The sequence below is a fragment of the Sinocyclocheilus anshuiensis genome, unplaced genomic scaffold (assembly GCF_001515605.1).
Source record: "Sinocyclocheilus anshuiensis isolate Anshui unplaced genomic scaffold, SAMN03320099.WGS_v1.1 scaffold2377, whole genome shotgun sequence".
Classification (NCBI taxonomy): domain Eukaryota; kingdom Metazoa; phylum Chordata; class Actinopteri; order Cypriniformes; family Cyprinidae; genus Sinocyclocheilus; species Sinocyclocheilus anshuiensis.
Genome location: NW_015552699.1, coordinates 1,310 through 22,923, shown reverse-complemented (window position 1 = coordinate 22,923; position 21,614 = coordinate 1,310). Strand labels below are relative to the sequence as shown.

The 21,614-nt window shown below is 38.0% G+C and overlaps 1 protein-coding gene and 2 non-coding genes across 3 annotated transcripts; all 3 read left to right on the top strand.

Moving 5' to 3' along the window:
• Positions 1–1,235: 1,235 nt before the first annotated feature.
• On the top strand, positions 1,236–1,347 carry trnal-caa (transfer RNA leucine (anticodon CAA)). The gene is made up of 2 exons: positions 1,236–1,273; positions 1,302–1,347. It is a non-coding gene; the product is annotated as a tRNA-Leu (tRNA).
• Positions 1,348–5,034: 3,687 nt separating this feature from the next.
• trnal-caa (transfer RNA leucine (anticodon CAA)) lies at positions 5,035–5,146 on the top strand. The gene is made up of 2 exons: positions 5,035–5,072; positions 5,101–5,146. It is a non-coding gene; the product is annotated as a tRNA-Leu (tRNA).
• Positions 5,147–7,289: 2,143 nt separating this feature from the next.
• LOC107667698 (rho GTPase-activating protein 20-like) lies at positions 7,290–21,314 on the top strand. Its single transcript, XM_016459421.1, has 14 exons — positions 7,290–7,475; positions 10,052–10,137; positions 10,465–10,635; positions 13,937–14,101; positions 15,560–15,601; positions 15,883–15,967; positions 16,179–16,229; positions 16,463–16,532; positions 16,718–16,866; positions 17,467–17,628; positions 17,921–18,030; positions 18,332–18,512; positions 18,877–18,985; positions 20,065–21,314. Exons 1-14 carry the CDS (start codon positions 7,428–7,430, stop codon positions 21,255–21,257), a joined length of 2,622 nt encoding a protein of 873 aa, XP_016314907.1. The 5' UTR covers positions 7,290–7,427; the 3' UTR covers positions 21,258–21,314.
• Positions 21,315–21,614: the final 300 nt, after the last annotated feature.

Genomic DNA, 21,614 nt, shown 5'->3' with positions numbered 1-21,614 from the left:
CTTTAATCCACTTCATCCAACGCTGTTTTGTTCTCATCTGTGAGCATGCTCTTGATATATGTATTTTAGGTGTGTAAATGTATAATTGCCTTTTCATTATTGTTTCAGTTTTATTTAAATTTGTAGTTAAAACCACTAAAAATAAATATATTTTAAAGTTTAGAATTAGACAGCCTTTGTACACAGGCTTACGATGAAAACAACAAAATGGAACCTCAAGGTTGATCTAGGAAAATGTGTGCAAATGTATTGGGCCCCATTCCTATATTTTGCCTGGGGCCCCCAATTCACTAAATCCGCCCCTGCTTACATGATTATGTCAGAATGGCCAAGCGGTCTAAGGCCCCAGACTCAAGGGTTACCAACCTGCTCAGTTGTTGAGGTTTCTGGTCTCCAAATGGAGACGTGGGTTCAAATCCCACTTCTGTCAAAGGCTCTTTTAGAGTTAACAGACTAGAAGTAGAATTGGAAGGAATTATGAGAAAGTTTATTACATTCTTTGGATCCTTTATGTTGCCATCTGACTAACTCCAGGGATAGAATTGCCCTTCACATCATTGCATGATTATGTCAGAATGGCCGAGCGATCTAAGGCGCCAGACTCAAGGCATATCAACCTTCTCAGTTGTTGAGGTTTCTGGTCTCCAAATGGAGGCGTGGCTTCAAATCCCACTTCTGACAATGGTTATTTTAGAGTGAACAGACTAGAAATAGAATTGCAAAGTAATTATTAAACATTAAATACATATTTTGGATCCTTTATTTTGCCATCTGACCAACTCCAGTGATAGAATTGGCCGTTACTGGTCTCCAAATGGAAGCGTGGCTTCAAATCCCACTTCTGACAATGTTTTTTTTAGAGTGAACAGACTAGAAGTAGAATTGCAAAGTAATTATTAAACAGTATATACATATTTTGGATCCTTTATTTTGCCATCTGACCAACTCCAGTGATAGAATTGCCCTTCACATTCTTCTGTGAGTGTGTCAGAATGGCCGAGTGGTCTAAGGCACCAGACTCAAGACATATCAGGCTTCTCAGGTTTTTAGGTTACTGGTCTCCAAATGGAGGTGTGAGTTCAAGTCCCACTTCTGACAAAGGCTCTTTTAGAGTGAACAGACTAGAAATATAATTTGAAGTAATTATGAGACAGTAATTTATATATTTTCGATAATTTATTTTGCTTCTGACGAATTCCAGTGATAGATTTGCCCTTCACATTCTTGCATAATGTGTCAGAATGGCCGGGTGGTCTAAGGCGCTAGACTCAAGACATATCAGCCTTCTTAGGTGTTGTGGTTTCTGGTCTCCAAATGGAGGCGTGGGTTCAAATCCCACTTCTGACAAAGGCTCTTTTAGATTTAACAGACTAGAAGTAGAATCGGAAGTAATTATGAGACAATACATTACATACTTTGGATCCTTTTTTTGACATCTGACCAACTCCAGGGATAGAATTGCCCTTCACATCATTGCATGATTATGTCAGAATGGCCGAGCGATCTAAGGCGCCAGACTCAAGGCATATCAACCTTCTCAGTTGTTGAGGTTTCTGGTCTCCAAATGAGGCGTGGCTTCAAATCCCACTTCTGACAATGGTTCTTTCAGAGTGAATAGACTAGAAGTAGAATTGGAAGTAATTATGAAACAGTAAATACATATTTTGGATCCTTTAGTTTGCCAACTGACCAACTCCAGTGATAGAATTGGCCATTACTGGTCTCCAAATGGAGGCGTGGCTTCAAATCCCACTTTTGACAATGGTTCTTTTACAGTGAACAGACTAGAAGTAGAATTGCAAAGTAATTATGAAACAGTAAATACATATTTTGGATCCTTTATTTTGCCATCTGACCAACTCCAGTGATAGAATTGCCCTTCACATTCTTGCGTGAGTGTGTCAGAATGGCAGAGTGGTCTAAGTCGCCAGACTCAACACAAATCATCCTTCTCAGTTGTTGAGGTTTCTGGTCTCCAAATGGAGGTGTAGGTTCAAATCCCACTTCTGACAATCGTTCTTTTAGAGTGAACAGACTAGAAGTAGAATGGGAAGTAATTATGAAACAATAAATACATATTTTGGATCCTTTATTTTGCTTCTGACAAACTCCAGTGACAGATGTGCCCTTCACATCTTTGGGTGAATTTGTCAGAATGGCCGAGTGGCATAGGGTGCCAGACCCAAAGTTTATCAACCTTCTCAGTTGCTGAGGTTTCTAGTCTCCAAATGGAGGCGTGGGTTCAAATCCCACTTCTGACAAAGGGTGTTTTAGAATTAACAGACTAGAAGTAGAATTGGAAGTAATTATGAAACATTAAATACATATTTTGGATCCTTTATTTTGCTTCTGACCAACTCCAGGGATAGAATTGCCCTTCACATCATTGCATGATTATGTCAGAATGGCCAAGCGGTCAAAGGCGCCAGACTCAAGGCATATTAACCTTCTCAGTTGTTGAGGATAACAGACTAGAAGTAGAATTGGAAGTAATTATGAAACAGTAAATACATATTTTGGATCCTTTAGTTTGCCATCTGACCAACTCCAGTGATAGAATTGGCCGTTACTGGTCTCCAAATTGAGGCGTGGCTTCAAATCCCACTTCTGACAGAGGCTCTTTTAGAGTGAACAGACTAGAAGTAGAATTTGAAGTAAATATGAGACAGTAATTTATATATTTTGGATAACTTATTTTGCTTCTGACCAACTCCAGTGATAGAATTGCCCTTCACATTCTTGCCTGACTATGCCAGAATGGCCGAGTGGTCTAAGGAGCCAAACTCAAAACTTAATGAAACTTCTCAGTTGTTGAGGTTTCTGGTCTCCAAATGGAGGCATGGGTTCAAAACCCACTTCTGACAACGGCTCTTTTAGAGTCAACGGACTAGAAGTAGAATTTGAAGTAATTATGAGACAGTAAAATATATATTTTGGATTCTTTATTTTGCCATTTGACCAACTCCAATGATAGAGTTGCCCTTTACGTCCTTGAATGATTATGTCAGAATGGCTGAGTGGTCTAAGGCGCCAGACTAAAGGCAAACTGAAGACATATCAACTTTCTCATTTGCTGAGGTTTCTAGTCTCCAAATGGAGGCATGGGTTCAAATCCCACTTCTGACAAAACCTGTTTTAGAGGGACCAGCCTACAAGTAGAATTTTAAGTAATTATGAGACAGAAAATGCTTTATTTTGTATCCTTTATTTTGTTCTGACCAACTCCAGTGATAGAATTGCCCTTTACGTCCTTGAACGATTATGTCAGAATGGCTGATTGCCACTTCTGACAATGGCTATTTTAGAGTGAACAGACTAGAAGTAGAATTGGAAGTAATTTTGAAACAGTAAAAACATATTTTAGTTTGCCATCTGACCAACTCCAGTGAAAGAATTGGCCGTTACTGGTCTCCAAATGGAGGCGTGGCTTCAAATCCCACTTTTGACAATGGTTCTTTTAGAGTGAACAGACTAGAAGTAGAATTGCAAAGTCATTATGAAACAGTAAATACATATTTTGGATCCTTTATTTTGCCATCTGACCAACTCCAGTGATAGAATTGCCCTTCACATTCGTGCATAAATGTGTCAGAATGGCCGAGTGGTCTAAGGCACCAGACTCAAGACATATCAGGCTTCTCAGGTTTTTAGGTTACTGGTCTCCAAATGGAGGTGTGAGTTCAAGTCCCACTTCTGACAAAGGCTCTTTTAGAGTTAACAGACTAGAAGTAGAATTGGAAGTAATTATGAGACAGTAAATTACATACTTTGGATCCTTTAGTTTGCCATCTGACCAACTCCAGGGATATAATTGCCCTTCACATCATTGCGTGATTATGTCAGAATGGCCGAGCGATCTAAGGCGCCAGACTCAAGACATATCAACCTTCTCAGTTGTTGAAGATTCTGGTCTCCAAATGGAGGCGTGAGTTCAAATCCCATTTCTGACAGAGGCTCTTTTAGAGTAAACAGACTAGAAGTAATTTAGCCATTTGACCAACTCCAATGATAGAGTTGCCCTTTACGTCCTTGAATGATTATGTCAGAATGGCTGAGTGGTCTAAGGGGCCAGACTGATGGCATATCAACCTTCTCAGTTGCTGAGGTTCCTAGTCTCCAAATGGAGGCGTGGGTTCAAATCCCACTTCTGACAAAGCATGTTTTAGAGGGAACAGACTAGAAGTAGAATTTTAAGTAATTATGAGACAGAAAATGCTTTACTTTTAATCCTTTATTTTGCTTCTGACCAACCCCAGTGATAGAATTGCCCTTCACATTCTTGCCTGATTATGTCAGAATGGCCAAGTGATCTAAGGCGCCAGACTGAAGACTTATCAACCTTCTCAGTTGTTGAGGTTTCTGGTCTCCAAGTGGAGGTGTGGGTTCAAATCCCACTGCTGACAACGGCCCTTTTAGAGTGAACAGACTAGAAGTAGAATTTGAAGTATTTATGAGACAGTAATTTATATATTTTCGATAATTTATTTTGCTTCTGACCAACTCCAGTGATAGATTTGACCTTCACATCTTTGTGTGAATGTGTCATAATGGCCGAGTGGTCTAAGGCGCCAAACCCAAGGCGTGTCAACCTTCTCAGTTGTTGAGGTGTCTGTTCTCCAAATGGAGGCGTGTGTTCAAATCACACTTCTGACAATGGTTCTTTTAGAGTGAACAGAGTAGAATTGGAAGTAATTATGAAACAGTAAATAGATATTTTGGATCCTTTAGTTTGCCATCTGACCAACTCCAGTGATAGAATTGCCCTTCACATTCGTGCATAAATGTGTCAGAATGGCCGAGTGGTCTAAGGCACCAGACTCAAGACATATCAGGCTTCTCAGGTTTTTAGGTTACTGGTCTCCAAATGGAGGTGTGAGTTCAAGTCCCACTTCTGACAAAGGCTCTTTTAGAGTGAACAGACTAGAAATAGAATTTGAAGTAATTATGAGACAGTAATTTATATATTTTCGATAATTTATTTTGCTTCTGACGAATTCCAGTGATAGATTTGCCCTTCACATTCTTGCATAATGTGTCAGAATGGCCGGGTGGTCTAAGGCGCTAGACTCAAGACATATCAGCCTTCTTAGGTGTTGTGGTTTCTGGTCTCCAAATGGAGGCGTGGGTTCAAATCCCACTTCTGACAAAGGCTCTTTTAGATTTAACAGACTAGAAGTAGAATCGGAAGTAATTATGAGACAATACATTACATACTTTGGATCCTTTTTTTGACATCTGACCAACTCCAGGGATAGAATTGCCCTTCACATCATTGCATGATTATGTCAGAATGGCCGAGTGGTCTAAGGTGCGAGACTCAAGACTTAACAAAGTTCTCAGTTGTTGCGGTTTCTGGTCTCCAAATGGAGGTGTGGGTTCAAAACCCACTTCTGACAACGGCTCTTTTAGAGTGAACAGACTAGAATTTGAAGTAATTATGAAACAGTAACTTATATATTTTGGATAACTTATTTTGCTTCTGACCAACTCCAGTGATAGATTTGCCCTTCACATCTTTGCCTGATTATGTCAGAATGGCCGAGTGGTCTAAGGTACCAGATTCAAGGCATTTCCACCTTCTCAGTTCCTGAGGTTTCTGGTCTCCAAGTTGAGGCATTCTTTGTCCCAATTCTGACAAAGATAGAGTGACCAAAATAGAATTATAAGTAATTATAATGAAAACCTGTGCTGACCAGCTGGCCCCCATCTTCACAGAGATCTTCAACAGATCACTAGAGCTGTGCGAAGTCCCCTCATGCTTCAAATGCTCCACCATCATCCCCGTTCCAAAGAAACCAAAAATTACTGGACTTAATGACTACAAACCTGTGGCTCTAACGTCTGTGGCCATGAAATCATTTGAAAGACTGGTTTTGTCTTATCTGAAGGACATCACTGGACCCTTACTGGACCCCCTGCAGTTTGCCTACAGAGCAAACAGGTCTGTGGATGATACAGTCAACATGGGACTGCATTTTGTCAAGCTCCTGAAGTTTGCAGACGACACCACACTCATCGGCCTCATTCAGGACGGTGATGAGTCTGCTTACAGACAGGAGGTTAAAGAGCTGGCTGTCTGGTGCAGTCTTAACAACCTGGAGCTTAACACGCTCAAAACTGTGAAGATGATAGTGGACTTCAGGAGGAAACCCCCCTGCTCTCCCCCCACTCACCATCATAAACAGCACTGTAACGACAGTGAAGACATTCAGGTTCCTGGGCACCACTATCTCTCAGGACGTGAAGTGGGACAATCACATCGAGTCCATTGTGAAAAAGGTACTGTTGCCATCTGGTCGACTCTACAGAGCACTGAGCACCAGAACGACCAGACACAGGAACAGTTTATTTTCTCAGGCAATCCATCTCATGTACACTTAACAATAATCGTGGAACACACAACACTAATATACATTATTTATTTAACACACATACTTATTTACATTTCAAATTTGCACATATCATACCTGTACATACAAAATTGTCTATATTATATATTGTGTTTTTGCTTTTTTGTACATTGTCTATTTTGTCTATTTTTATATAATTCTTTTTATTATCTGTGTCCTGTCTTGTCACTGTCATTCTGTTGCACTGTGGAGCTTCTGTCACTAAAACAAATTCCTCGTATGTGTAAACATACCTGGCAATAAAGCTAATTCTGATTCTGATTCTGAATTATAAGACAGTAAATGACATATTTTGGATCCTTTATTTTGCATCTGACCAACTCCAGTGATAGAATTGCCTTTCACATCATTGCATTAATGTGTCAGAATGGCCGAGTGGTCTAAGGCGATTGTTGTTTCAATAACATTGCCATTGTTGTTTTTTTTTCAACATTTTCTCAACATTGAAACATTATCAGTTTCTAATGTTGATTAAATGACATTACTATTGTTTTGTTGTTGTTGTTGTTTGTTGAAATATCCCCATTATTTCAACAGTCGATCTCGGGTGCAAAAGTGGTATTGAACTAGCATCACTTTGTAACATTAATTCAATGCAGTTAGCGTTGACGCATCAACATTGACTTAACATTGTTTCAGTGGTTGCTTGCTATCTGAGACATGATCACATTTATCCAGTTTTCTTTTTTAGAACTTTTTAGCAGCAGCTTCAATTGTATCAGGGCAAACATGGCTGAAAAAGCCGAAAGAATAAGTGGCTGCCACAGCGGGCAGGTTTGGCCTAGGTCAGGCGGAACCCCTCTCTCCTCCCATTTGTCCTCCCTGGTACTCCATTGTTCTCAACCTCATTAGTTACTGCTGAAGATGCCAGTCAAGAGGACCCAGCATTCATTTTAAACTGGACCGCAAGCAGGGTGCTGAAAACTCCTCTCAAAGAGTCTAGATTAAAACAGAATCTTCAGGGATAAACTGTGTGAGACTCTGGACGCGGGCTGTGCTGTTGAAAGAGTGCTCAGGATGAGGAGGAGAGGAAGTTATGATGGGACCACTGCCCCCATACAGCCAGTAAGTAGCTCTGAGGGTGGGAATTGCATAGCTTTTAAAATTACAAATAAAAATTCTTAAGATTCCATTTTCCTAATGTAAATCTAATATAAACAAGCTAATTCAAAGACTAGCTTTGCATTCTCAAGTTTCACATTCATAATAATATTGAATGTTTTTTATATAAATGATATAAAATATTTTTGTACTAATTAGCTTTGAAATAAACTAGTACAGTATTAGCAGATGTTTGTGTCATGCTTGTACATGATGTGGACTGAAGCTGGATTAAGTGGCTTATTTTATGGCCAGTGTTTGAAATAACTATTTACAAAAAAGCACATATTAGCATGTCAATTAAGTAATTTATTTATTTATTTATTTATTTATTTATTTAGCAAGCAAACACTTATTTTTGTGCCTAAATATTTACATATTCTACAGTATGGCTATCAGAAAGAGACTATTCAGATACTATAGCTTCTCACTCTCAAGTTTCACACTTGAATATTACAAGAATATTATTCAAAATATTTTCTTTTTCTGTCAGTTATATTAACTATAATATGAACTATTATAGCATAATGACATGTTTATATCATGCTTTATACATGATGTTTATGCAAGTTGTAGACAACTTTAGAGGCAATATTTTAATTTTAACAGTGATAATTACTGGTTAAAGTGGGATATTGTGAGTGGAGTCTGTCTTGCCATCACTTCAGTGTTATACACTTAATACTCCCATACAGGAGAATATCATTTCTAATACAGAAATCCGATGGCATATTGACTTTGCTATGAATAAAGTGCCTATTTCTCCTTTTTGTAGCCAGAGTTCATTGCCAATCTCAGACAGACTGATAAATTGGCTCCATGCTATACAAATGACTCAGTATTGTTTTTCACTGGCTGCGTGAACAAGTGATCATTGTTTGGGGCCGCATAATTGCCCCAGAATTCAATAGTGCAGAAAAAAGTTTCCAGGAAGGCTCTGTAATTATGCCATGTTGCATTAATATATACTAAATAACTGATGCATGCTGTGCTTGAATAGTTTTTGCTTCTAGTGGGACTCATGTCAAGATTCTTAAACCCTGATGACATGTAAATATTAAACACATACTAAAGGGAATTCCGAATTGTTAACATATATGAAAGTATAATTAATCATGTATGCATTGACAGTCTACACAGAATACTTTAGAAATATATGTTCATAATCCAACATGCATGCTTTCTTCTTGACAGTGCTATTTGTATTTCATAATGAACTGAATAGGAAAAGTTTCAAACAAATTTGTTGGCTTAACGTGTAAAAATAGATAGATTATAATACTTGCAATTTGAGTGACAATTGTTTCTATACCGAATGTTTTGTTTTTTTTTGGTACAAAAATGGCTCCAGAAAACAATGTTCTAAAAAAAAATACCTCTAGACTCATTTGTTTGCATTTGTTTGATATTTTGTATATCATCCAATGCCATTCAGGCAGTTTAAAATGTGACCTAAAGGACCAAAATGCTATTCGGGGTCACTGTGTGTCAGGATTTACCCTGAATGTCACTGAAGAAGCCAAATCGGTTAAGATCAGTGACTAGTTTTGTGATAAACAAGAAAAGAGAAAGAGGAGGTCTAATTTTGCATAAAGTGTAAATGACCCTTGCTCAGATTAATGAAGAGTGTAAAATGCAGTTCAGTCTGAGCCAAGTCTAGTCCTACTAAAGGAACAGAATGTTCAGTCTCATTTTAGATGTTCAGTGGTTTACAAAAAAAACAAAAACTGATTTATTTGAAAAGAAATAATGAGACCTGCACTTGAAAGATCAGGGATTAGTCCTGCACTTGTGATCATTCATTCCTTAACCAACAGGAGGTGCACAAACAAAGCAGTTGTGTAAAGACTGAAAAGACGATTGCAGAATCATCAGTAACTACTAATGAAAAACATGATTTATGTGGGTGACCCCTAAACTTTCTCCTTCCTCAATGCTCTGAATCCCTGCTGCGTTAAAGACACTAAACATCAGAAATGCTGAATTGTCCTTGTATTACTGCTGTGCATTCTGAGGTTAATTCAAACTCTTGTCTTATGGCCTGCTTTGAGAGTATTTACATGTCCTTTAAATACTGCTCTGATGCAGTAGTCTGCCTTTAAAGACATTAACCTGCACAGCAGTTTCAAACTTCACACAACCTTCATTCTTCACACCAGTAAGTTTCAGTGTAAAATTCAGTTCCACTGGGAAGAAGATCCAGTGAAATGAAAGACGTTAACATCTTGCTAAACAACATTTATTTATTTTCAGAAATTCACAAAGAAAGATTATTTTTGTGCTGTGTTATTTAACATACAGTTGTGATGACATACCTTTAAATATACAGCACCTGACTGCTTAAAGTAAATTTGGAAGCTGAAGATTGTGCATTATCTGACTCTTTCATCATCTCAATACAAATTATTTTTATTATTCAATAATATATTCGCTCTTATTCCTACAGATTGCAGTTCAGTTATTTGAATACATAAATGTTGTAATTAACAAAATAAGTAAAATAAAAGAACAATGAATAAAATAATGACTGCTCTCTACAGCACCTGCGGGGTCTGGCTCAGAGGAGACGTTCTGCACCAAACCTGGTGCTGGGGAAAGCTCTAGGAATGTCTTGGAGCCCAATAAGGTATGGTTTATACAATAAATAAATACAAGTATATTGTTGTTCTTTTGTGAAATGTAATAATCTTTCAGTACAGATACACCATGAAATTGATGGTTACATAGATTAAATATGTCAACTCAGTTATAAAATTGTGTGAATTATGCAAAGAATAATTCATAGGATTTTCTTTCAGATATTTAATGGGCTATATTTTTCATTGATGTTTTTATAAAGCACTTTTAACCCAAAGCAACCACACACTATTGGATTTTCCCAACTGTACTATTTTATTTCATCTGTGGTAGTTGTTGAGTTGGTGGTTTATAGTGAGAACTTTCTCGTGTTCAGGGAGGAAGCTCAGTGTCTGGTGGCGGTGGATCAATGTCCCTTTGTGCTGGGACTGACAAGTGAGAACTCAGAGCTGATTCTGGATGAATGTGCTCAGCTGACCGAAGGACTGAAGACTAGGGAAAGACACCTCTTCCTCCTCAGTGATACCCTGGTCATTGCCAAGCTCAAGTAAGAAATTGTGAAATCTGCTGATATGCAGGGGCGCCGTAACCGCGGAAAGGTTAGGACGATAACCAACCCCCCACCCCCACAATCGCAGAGGGGGCCTGATTCAATATGCTGTTCAGGGGGCCCAGAAACCATAGCAGTGCCCCTGCTGAAAAGCATTCATACACAAACTTTTACAAACTAAAAGTGTTCATAAACCATAAAGGGATCTTGCTATATTTAGAGCTGCTTTCATTTTTGATATGATATGGGAAACACCTAGCAAACAAAGATTTGTGATGGGATTCCCCCACAGTCTAGTTCAGGCTAAATGTATTATTTTGGCCTCACTTTATATTATATGTCTTTAAATGCTATGTTCAACATTTAAATTAATCATTTAATGCAATGCACCTATTACATACCTATGAAACAACATTTGCAAATCATGCACCTTCTTTTATAATAATTAAAAAAAAAAAATAGGCTGAAAATGTATCTTTATTCCCAGGCATTTTGTCTTATTGTTTTTATTATTTCATATTTATTTCATTTTAATTCTATTGGACTTGGGTTTTCTCTGTTCGGTACTTTGGTCAGCTTCGCTGTGTTTAAATGTGCTATATAAATCAAATGTATTTACTTACTATTAATTTATGTAATTAATTACAGATAATTAACCCTATAACCCACCCATAAAAATGACCATACCATTAAACTGGTCCCTAAATCTTAGCCATACGTATCCCACCTCAATACTAGCAAAAGTGTTTTGCAATACAATAGCACTTTTTTTTAAGAACATAGTAAACTGGAACCTTTATTTATTTATGATACGGCACGAGTTGCTCATTTAATAAAAAAACAAACAAACAAATAAATCAGGATTCTTTGTTGTCATATTATCTTTACCACACCTTTAATTACTGTGTCAAATTTGACCTGCATTGATCCACATAAATAAAAAAATGTATAAATGTATACATTCATAATTGTACAGTATAGCCTACCTATTTAGTACATATACGGGTCTTTAAAAAAATATATATATATAAGGACTTGCCTGAAATTATATGTTTTTATTCTAGTTTTAGAAGAATATGTTAAAGGGACTATACCTTAAATAATGTTTATTAATGTTGTATATGATTTATTTTTAAGAGAGATGTGGCATCACCTTTATTAAAATACACAAATCATACAAACAATATTGAATCAAGCATCAATCATCAAAATCTTATCTTAAATAAGAAATAATTAATCATTAACAATTCTACACAATACCCTTTTAAAACACCAAATTAATGCAAACTTTATAAGATTATTCATTGCTATATCTTAAACAATGTATATTTTGGGGTCAAATTTGATTCCTAGTTTTACTTTTAAGAAAGAGAAGAAGAGAAAGTTGCATTTACAAAACGATTTGAAAAAGTTTACAGAGCAATTTGAAAAATCTTGGGCACATGTCTAAATGCACTAGCTTGGCTCTGGCATGCTCTTGTTTCATTGTCATTTGTAAACTTGGTGACCTTTATCTGTGATTTATTCCTACACAGCTGAGAGATTTCATGCAGGTTTGATCTGTCCTGCACACATAGCTCTTCTGCTGCTAGTTCTATATTGACTGTTTCCTTCAGTATCTCTGTTTGACCTTAATATGATAGAGAACAGAAAGGATGCTAGGATGGTTCAACTGCTTGGTCACCACTTGTGTAAACTCCCATTAGGATCTGAGAAAGCCAATAATCTCAGCTGCAGTTAGTTAAGAGACCATTTAAATACTCCAATGAGTTTTAATGGTCAAAACAAGTGACCTAAGATGTAATGCTAAAATACTAGAAGCTCCTTTAATCTGCAGAGAACTGTTGCAATTACATAACACAGGACCCATGGTGAGGCTTATGTAATAGATGTTGCTTAACAATCTATCAGAGGTGCTGAAGGCACAAAAACAACAAATAAAAAGTCTTAAAACATAACACACAGAATGCACAAATGCATTCTTTGGCAGATGAACATCTTTGGTTTATTGTGAATTTGTGATAATCTTAATTTATTGTTATTTTTCACTTTTTTAAGCAGTGTCCCTTAACCATCTTAATGAAATTAACATGTCGTTGAAATAGGGAAATTAAGCTACTTCCTTTTTTTTCTAAATGTGGCATCTAAAGTAAATGCTGGTGTTGCATTAGTTTTATTCACTATTCACTTTTAAGCAGCTGTTATATATGAATATACTGAAATATAGAAGTATAAAATAAGTACTGTATGAAGTTTGATACCATCAAACTAGGTCTAATCTTATGGTGGTGACAATGATGATGATGTTTAAGGTACATCAGGGATAAATGTCCCCAATGGAGTAAAAGGCCATTTTGATTTTATTTTCTCCCATAATAGTAATAGTCTCTCATAATACTTTCCCAAACACCTGTCTATAAACTTTACTTGAACTTTGCAGTTACGAAGTGCAATGACGCGTGAGTTTACACGTTTGTGAATTAACATTCTGATTTAATAGTTTGTAAAATGTTGCCAAGCACACTTTTTTCATCACTGTCTCAAAACGTGATGGTTTCAGAAGTTTGTTTCAGTTTTGCTCTCAATATGATTAAATCAACAGTTTTTTTTTTTTTTTTAGGTTACTACGTTGTTTGGGTCAAGGTCAAAAAGGCAGATTAAACAATCTTAATTTGTGCTCTAAAGATTAATGAAAGGGATTTGGAACAAAATGAGGGTGAATGACTGATGACAGAACGTTCATTTTTGAGTGAACTATCCCTGTAAAAATATATTTCTATATCAAGAGTATTTTTATTTGGTAAATAAATTTACCATGTCACCAGGGGCCCAAGTGTAGGGTAAAGGCAAAAGTGTTGGATGAAAGTTTAGGGTTAAGACATTGTTAAGATGATTATATTTTGTTGACCAGACAAATATCACATTTTTTTGAGCTTTTAGCCCTATTGTACTCTTTCATTCTTATCATTAGGGTTAGTTTTAATATACATTACATATTATAGCATAATATGCAATGGTTTTCTCTTTTAAAATGGTAACATAATTACCATGCAATTCCATCTTACATGTATGTGTTATTATGTATATTCGTAGTAAACTGTATGGGAGCCTGTTAGCGTTTATTTTGTAATGCGTTGACTGTACATTATGCCTTACATAATCCCTCACTGATTAAGAATAATAAAAGATTGCGCACAATAGTGTATGCCTGTCCAAATGTAGTATACATGTGTCTGGAGATCATCACCATATTGCAAAACATAACAAGACAATAAAACTGAGATTTCTGTGTTTACAGGTCAAATGCAAGTTACAGACTGAAACACAGGATTGAGCTGAAGGACCTGTGGGTGTGCAGCTTTGAAAATGATGATGACGAGGCAGAGGACGAAGATACAGTTGTTGATCTAAGAACATCTATCATATTGGCTTGGTCTGTTTCTCTGTGCTTGGCCTCGTTCTGGTGAGGTTTTTTTAATTTTAATTTTTTTATTTAATTTTTTTTTTTTTTTTTAATAGTGCCGGTTTGGAACTAAGCTTTGCAAGACAGTAGATCTCCAAGATTATGATTGAACACTCACAAGAATATTTTCACACGACCATGTAACAAACAGCAGAGCATGTGGGTAGTCTGTGGGCATGCTGCTGATGCTGAAACTAGGTTTCTAACCAAAGACATACATAGCCAGGATGCTACTGTTAGCATATTACGGCAAAGCACAGGGCAATTAGAGCAGGTGTATAAGGTCTTTGTGTAGTCATTCCGAGATAAAGAGTAGGTGTTCTTCGTAGACTTGGTTGAAAGTGGGGTATGTAGGTGTTCTCACAGGTGTTGGTAGTTGGTTGCACCACTGAAGAGCAACTTGTAACACAAAGTTTGCCTGACTTGAACAAGTAGAACCCATTAATGCAATAAAATATGAAACCAGAAATAGTAGATCATTCACACTGCTTTGCACAACATGAGTATGTGGTTTTAGGCAGAAGCCATGAAAGGGAAGTCAGTGACGATCTTCCATGAGCATTAATTGGCAGTTAGTATAAAAGCGAAGTTAAGTCGTGGATACAGTCACATGATTTAAAAGCCAACAGAGGCCTTCCAATAATACCACAACACTTCATAGGAATCAAGGTAATGATTGGGAAGAGAAAGAAGAACTTTATAATTTACTTAAAGGTGTTGGGTACTAATTATATTGTAGTGTTCTTCAAATCTTAAAAGTATATATATATATCGTTTTCCATAAATGCTGGTCAGTAAATTTGGCAGTTTTTAAGTCCTACTTAAGCGGGTTAAGAAAGCAAAAAGTTAAAGTTCAGCTAATTTTCATATACTTGCAGTTAACATGGAATGAAGTGTCCGAAGACATTTTGTTTTTTTTTTGCCAGTCAATATTTTTAGTGTTATAGTGATACGAAAATGTATTAGTATTTGCTATTTCCTAAAACAAATATTCAGTGGATAACTCATATAGTTATATAGAAATCTGAATGTGTATTTTACATTTATACACCTAACCTCACACCTAAAGTGTAATACTAGATTTTAGAAAGGCCGAACTTAAAAAAAAATACTGCAGAAAGGATCCATGTCTCTTACTAATCCAAAAATATAAATGTTTACACACGTTTCACAGTCATCCAGTCTACAGGTTTAATTAGGCCTAACCTACCTTGCATGTATGAACTGCAAGTCGCAGAGATAAACTTTCCACTTGTCGCCAAGCCACACTCTGAAATGAGGAAGTGGTAGCTGTAGCTGTGATGCTGCTTCCTGCCCTCATGACTCGCTGAGACTTTCCTGCCCTTTCTGTTGTAAAGAGGTCGAGACAGTGTGGCCTCTTCATATTCACAGCATATTCACGCGCACTGCACTCTCTGTGGATTACTTACTCACACCATGCTGTTCTCTCACTTGCAGTCTGCCTGAGCTAAAGGATCACTGGTTAGATACTCTACACAGGTGAGGTGACATTTAGTACGTCATGATTGCAAAAGGGGAACATAGTAAATAAGAAATCCTGAAATTTGCATTCAACTTAAATTGTTATGCTAAAAATATGACTATTACAAGTGGATTTAGACTTCTGAACCTTACTGAAAATGCATATCTCTTGATATGCTAAAGTGTATTAGCAAGTTTACCAGCTGTGTAATCCAAAGAGTTTTTGTGTACTTCTTGCTGTAAGTCACTATATGCGGGGTGCATAACAGAAAATGTTGCGATTTCAAATGTCATGGCAGGAAAACTGCAGAGGCAAGGTCGAGAGCAGGCAGCACTTCCCCACCGCCCAGCGTCCTCATGAAGGTGCTGAGTGGCAATACCACGGTACGCGTTCCTCTGTCACTGATTTGTTAACTTTAGTGATCAGCTTTCCAAAGGTCAGAACGCATAAATGCTTGGAATGGGATATTTTTCTTCTGTGGCTTTTATCACAGATGACGTAAGTCCTTGGCCCTGGTCTGTGTATGGACATATATTTTGGGTCTTATGGTACAGATACTGAACTGACATTATTTTTTCTTTCTTTTTCTTACAGAATAAAACTCTAAGCGGAGTTGGGATGGACTCTGCAGAGTTGCCTTTTGATGTGAGCACTCAGTATTTCTCATTTTCATCTCTTCATATTAGATTTATGCTTTTGGCAAACACTTTTTTGTTTTAATAAATTACTTCCAATGATGCTTGAAAATGACTGGAGCAACAACAACAACAAAATGTTAAAATGAATGAAAAAGTCTTTTGACAGTTGAGTGTCTGTAATTTGTAGTCACACCCTACTACTTCTTCATGTCCTCATGACAAACATGTGCCTGTTCCCAGGGCAACGGCAAAAACTCCACCCTCTCGAAGCAGTTTCATAACCAGGAGGCACATACACAGCAGCCTATTGGTGAGTTTAAACTAGTCAAAATGGCTGTTTGAAACCACATGTTGGGTTGCGTGCCCGCCAGAAAAAAAAATAGTGAAACTGAGTGGGAGTGAAAAACTAAGGTCTGAAGACTAAGTCTTTATTGGTAAACAACAAAATTAAAATCATTTGAAGTGTTACTAATAATATACTTTTCTTGGCGTCAGGAGAGAATGGAAGCAAAAGGAACTTTTTCTTCAAGTTGAAGAGAAGCTCCACCAACCCAAGTGTACCTGCTCATCCTGAGTCCAGTGCAAAGAACTTGCTGTTTGGACGACATCTCCAAGATGATGCCACACTTCCAAAACCAATTACTGTACGTCAGTGTGTTGTATTGATGTATTATTGTTTACTTCAAGATTTGATGATGATGATGATGATACACATGATTTTTTTTTTTGTCCAAGAACATGTAAAAAGTAATCTGTCTACAAAAACATCTGCAGCACAGATGCAATCAGTAGAGTAGCACACGTAATGTTTCTATTTATAGACGTTGTGCAGTTTCTTGCTAAACTTATCCAGACCGCAATCAGATGTGTTCAAGATCATTTTGATTCAAAACAAAAATATGACCAAAGCTACAGCAGATTTAGTAGTTTTTGTAGAATCACTCAAAAACCCTGCCAAACAGACCTTGGAAACTGCTGGCATGCAAAAAAGTGAAGTGGACATGGTGATGTCATCTGAAAAGTAAAACTGCTTCAGACGTGTAGTGAGTCGTTTGGATGAAAGATTATGAAGACATACATTTTTCTTTTTCTTTGGAATAGCATGCACTGATGAATCATGTGCAGGACCAGGAAAGTGTAATTAAGAAAGTAAACAGGAACGGTTTTTGGATATTGACTTCAATCATTAAATCAGTAGAAGATTTCTATTCCTCAAACTTCTCATGTTTTTGGTCCTCCAACAGGAAATACTACTGTTGTTGTTCAGGAAGGGTCCATTTACTGAGGGTGTCTTCAGAGTCTCATGTAACAGCAAAAACCTGAATGCTCTCAAAGATCAGCTGAACTCTGGAGCCCAGGTGGACATGGAAGCCCTGCCTGTGACACTCTTGGTTGGACTGTTGAAGGTGAATAATTCTCCATGTTTACAGTAGGCTCAGCCTTTGCCTATGTATGTCTCTTGTCTTGTGTTGTCTTTTTTTCAATTATGACGTGTCTGTGAAACAATTAATAATTTCTTTATTTTTAATGTAAATAAATAAATTAATGCATTTAGCAGACACTTTTATCCAAAGCAACTTACAGTACATTCAGGCTATACATTTTTTACCAGTATGTGTGTTCCCTGGGAATTGAACCCACAACCTTTTGCGCTGCTAACGCAATGCTCTACCAATGTACCTGTCAATGTACTGACAGATTTTCCTGAAGCAACTCCCTGGAGGTCTGCTGGTATTTGAGCACTATGAAAGCTGGATCAGTGCTCTGGAAAAAGAGAGCACAGAGGATGCTCAGAGAGAGCTGAGGAGGTAAGCAGGAGTCTTTCTCTCGTGACCTAGCAGTAAACTCACTGTAATTTCAGAATGGGTAGAGAGAAACTGGCAGGAGATGTGGGGGCTGTTAAAAAAAAAAGTCCCTGGCACAGGCAGGGTGGTAGGAACGGGGCTTTTCTGTGGACTTTCTATGTACTCTTCAGAGATTTGAAAATAGGGAAATTAGAAGATGAAGTCTGACCACAAAATGTCAGAAGGACAGTTCTGTTTTTTTTCTTCCACCCTCGGTTAATAGAAAAAGGACCTAACTTTTTTTTCTTTTGTTCTCAACTCTCAGAATGGCCGAGAAGTTGCCCAAAGCAAACAGTCTCCTCCTGCAGCACCTGCTGTGCCTGTTTCACCACATCAGTCAGCATTCAAAAACCAACAAAATGGATGCCAGGAACCTGGCAGTGTGCATTGCTCCAACCTTGCTGCATCACGACAGCCAGCCCCTAGACAGGGATGATGTAGCAAAGGTCAGACACTTGGTCCTTTTTGGCCTTTTTTATAAGAAACTTCTAAATAATCTGTTATGTCATGAAATTCTTTATCTGGGGGTCTGTCTTGGTTCTGGCAACATGAGCCTGTAGCACTAAACTTGGGTCTGGATCAGTGTTTGAGCGAGAATCTCAGAATTTTTTTTTATTTGTTTTATTTTTTATTTTTTATATACACCTCTGCAGTCTCGCTTTGACTAATCTTCTGACACTGTCATATGCGGTTTTAGATGCATAGAAACCACGACACTAAAAGCACTGTGACACTAAGTTGCACACAAAACTAAATGCATTACAGTATATTAAATAGACATTACAATTTTTCTTTTGTGTTTTTATTAAGGCCACACACCTTATCCAGTTCCTAATTGAAAATTGCTGTGAGGTATTTGGAAATGCTATCCTGAAACTTTTTGAGGATTTAGAGGATCAGGAGTCCATAGACAAGTCAGGTAAATAAATCTTAACTATTTAAAAAAAAAAACGAACTGAAATATCATTCTCAAATGTACATTAAGATCTATGCACCATTTTATGAGCCCTTTCGGGTGCTACATTAGGCCATTTTAGTTCTTAATATCTTTACTTAATATTTAGCCAATCAAAAGCTCCATTTATGATTTTCAGTTTGACCACAGCTTCAAGTCACACACCTTATCCAGTTCCTAATTGAAAATTGCTGTGAGGTATTTGGAAATGCTATCCTGAAACTTTTTGAGGATTTAGAGGATCAGGAGTCCATAGACAAGTCAGGTAAATAAATCTTAACTATTTAAAAAAAAAAACGAACTGAAATATCATTCTCAAATGTACATTAAGATCTATGCACCATTTTATGAGCCCTTTCGGGTGCTACATTAGGCCATTTTAGTTCTTGATATCTTTACTTAATATTTAGCCAATCAAAAGCTCCATTTATGATTTTCAGGTTGACCACAGCTTCAAGTCTCAACAGGATGCTCACTAAACTATTATTGTAAAGAGCATTTCTGGTGTTAATACTTTTGCATTTTAAAAAATGGCCTAAGAGCAGATGTTTCTGCACCCCTAGTGTGGCCAAATCGAATTGCATTACCTCAATCCTTGCTAGAAAATCCAGCTTAGGTTGTGTTTTGGAACATGGCAGTTGGTCTAATTGGTCTGATCATTAGCTTTTGGAAGCTTAGCATTAGCTAGTTTGTTCAGCTTGACCACCTAGAGCGGGTATGGCAAACTATTAGCTGGTTTGTTGCTGGTTCATGATGTTATACTAGCATGAACAAACTAATGATCAGCTTGGACATGTTACATGTTACATAATCCACCATGTTTCAATACACAGCTACCAAGTTAAGGTGGATTTGTTAGCAAGGAAAATTCTACAATTCTACAATTTACCAAAAGCATCACCGATAGTCTCGCCCCAACCTCACAGCATTGTTTGAGTAAATGTTGCTGTGTTGGGCTGCTTGGAATGCTCCAATGAACAGAGCATTGTTTTGATAGCATGACACAGCCACACAGACCTTTAACATTGACTTATTTTCTACAGATTCAGCCTCCTTGGTGTCCCCTGATATCTCTTTTGATGTCCACCAGCATGATTCAGAGTACGACAGCACAGATCCCGATGTTGATTGTGACTGTGTAGAAGCTGAGAGCCAGACTCAAGAGGACAACATGATGCCACATGGTAGCCCAGGCCTATGCAAGCTAGAATGCTCTGACATTCATTCTTGTTCCTCTGATGCTATATTTGATACTTTCACAAAACCTTTCAATCGGCGGTGCTCTGAGCCCTCCATTTTTCCTTCTGCCCCCATGACGGGTTTAAGGGAGCTTGCCCGCAGCCGTGACGACTTTTCAACAGAAAAGGAAGACTTTGACGACCAACCACTCAAGAAGCAGAACTCAGATGACTCTTTCTTGCATCCCCACCGCTGTGAGAACAGAAGATCCCAGAAACTGGTCGGGAACATGGACTTGCCGATTAGTGTGTCATCTCCAACATCTAAGGCTGGTTCCTGCCCATCGTTTTGTTCCTCAGATAGCACCTCCTCAAATCTCTCAGAGCAATCAATAACCACGTCACCCCTGCCATCCCCCGCAAGCCCCCGCAAGTCTACTAGGCATTCATCCTTTATGAGTAAATCTAGACACAGCAATGGCCAAGGAGACTTGGAAGTGAACCGACGATCCCTCTCAATGAGGGCCAAAAGCCTTGGAAACTTTACATTTAACAGAGGCAGTCTGAAAAAAGGGGAGTCCCAGAAGGAAGCTGTCTTCCCATGTGAAACTCTCCAAGAGGACTCACAAAATGAGACAGACAACATTGATGAGCTTGTTCGGCGTCGTCGGCCTCTCTCCGCCATCGAAGTCTTCCAACATGTGGATAGTCGTATGCCATGCAGCCCCCCATCCTATGAGCAGGCACTGCAGACTGGAGCACAACCGGCCCCTCCGCAGTACAGGGTCATGACGGTCCAACACGCCAGAGAGCTTGGCAGGAAATCTCGCCCCATATCCATGAACGACAACCTACTGGACAATTACAAAGTTAACGAACCCACAGAATACGTAGAAACATTCACAGAAAGTGTTCGATTAGAAGAACCACAGCCAGTGTCATTCCGGCAGAGGGCCATGTCTGAGTCAGTGTCCCAGTCAAGGCATGAACAAGTGTCCCGCAGGTGTAGTCAGTCTGTGTTTGAGGAGTTCTCCTATGCAAAGGAATCTTATGTGTGAGTGTTTCTTTCTTAAAGGGATAGTTCACCCAAAAATGAAACTTCTGTCATTAATTACTCACCCTCATGTTGTTTCAAACCCGTAAGACCTTCGTTCATCTTCGGAACACAAATTAAGATATTTTTGATGGAATCTGAAAGCTGTCTGACCCTGCATAGACAGCAACGCAACTGAAATGTTCCCAAGTCCAGAGACGTAGCAAGGAGATCGGTAAAATAATCCATGTGACATCAGGGGTTCAACTGTAATTTTACGAAGCTATGAGAATACTTTTTGTGCGCAAAAGAAAAAAAAAATAACGACTTTATTCAACAATTCGTCTCCTCCGCATCACCCTGTAGCGCCATTTTGGAGAGT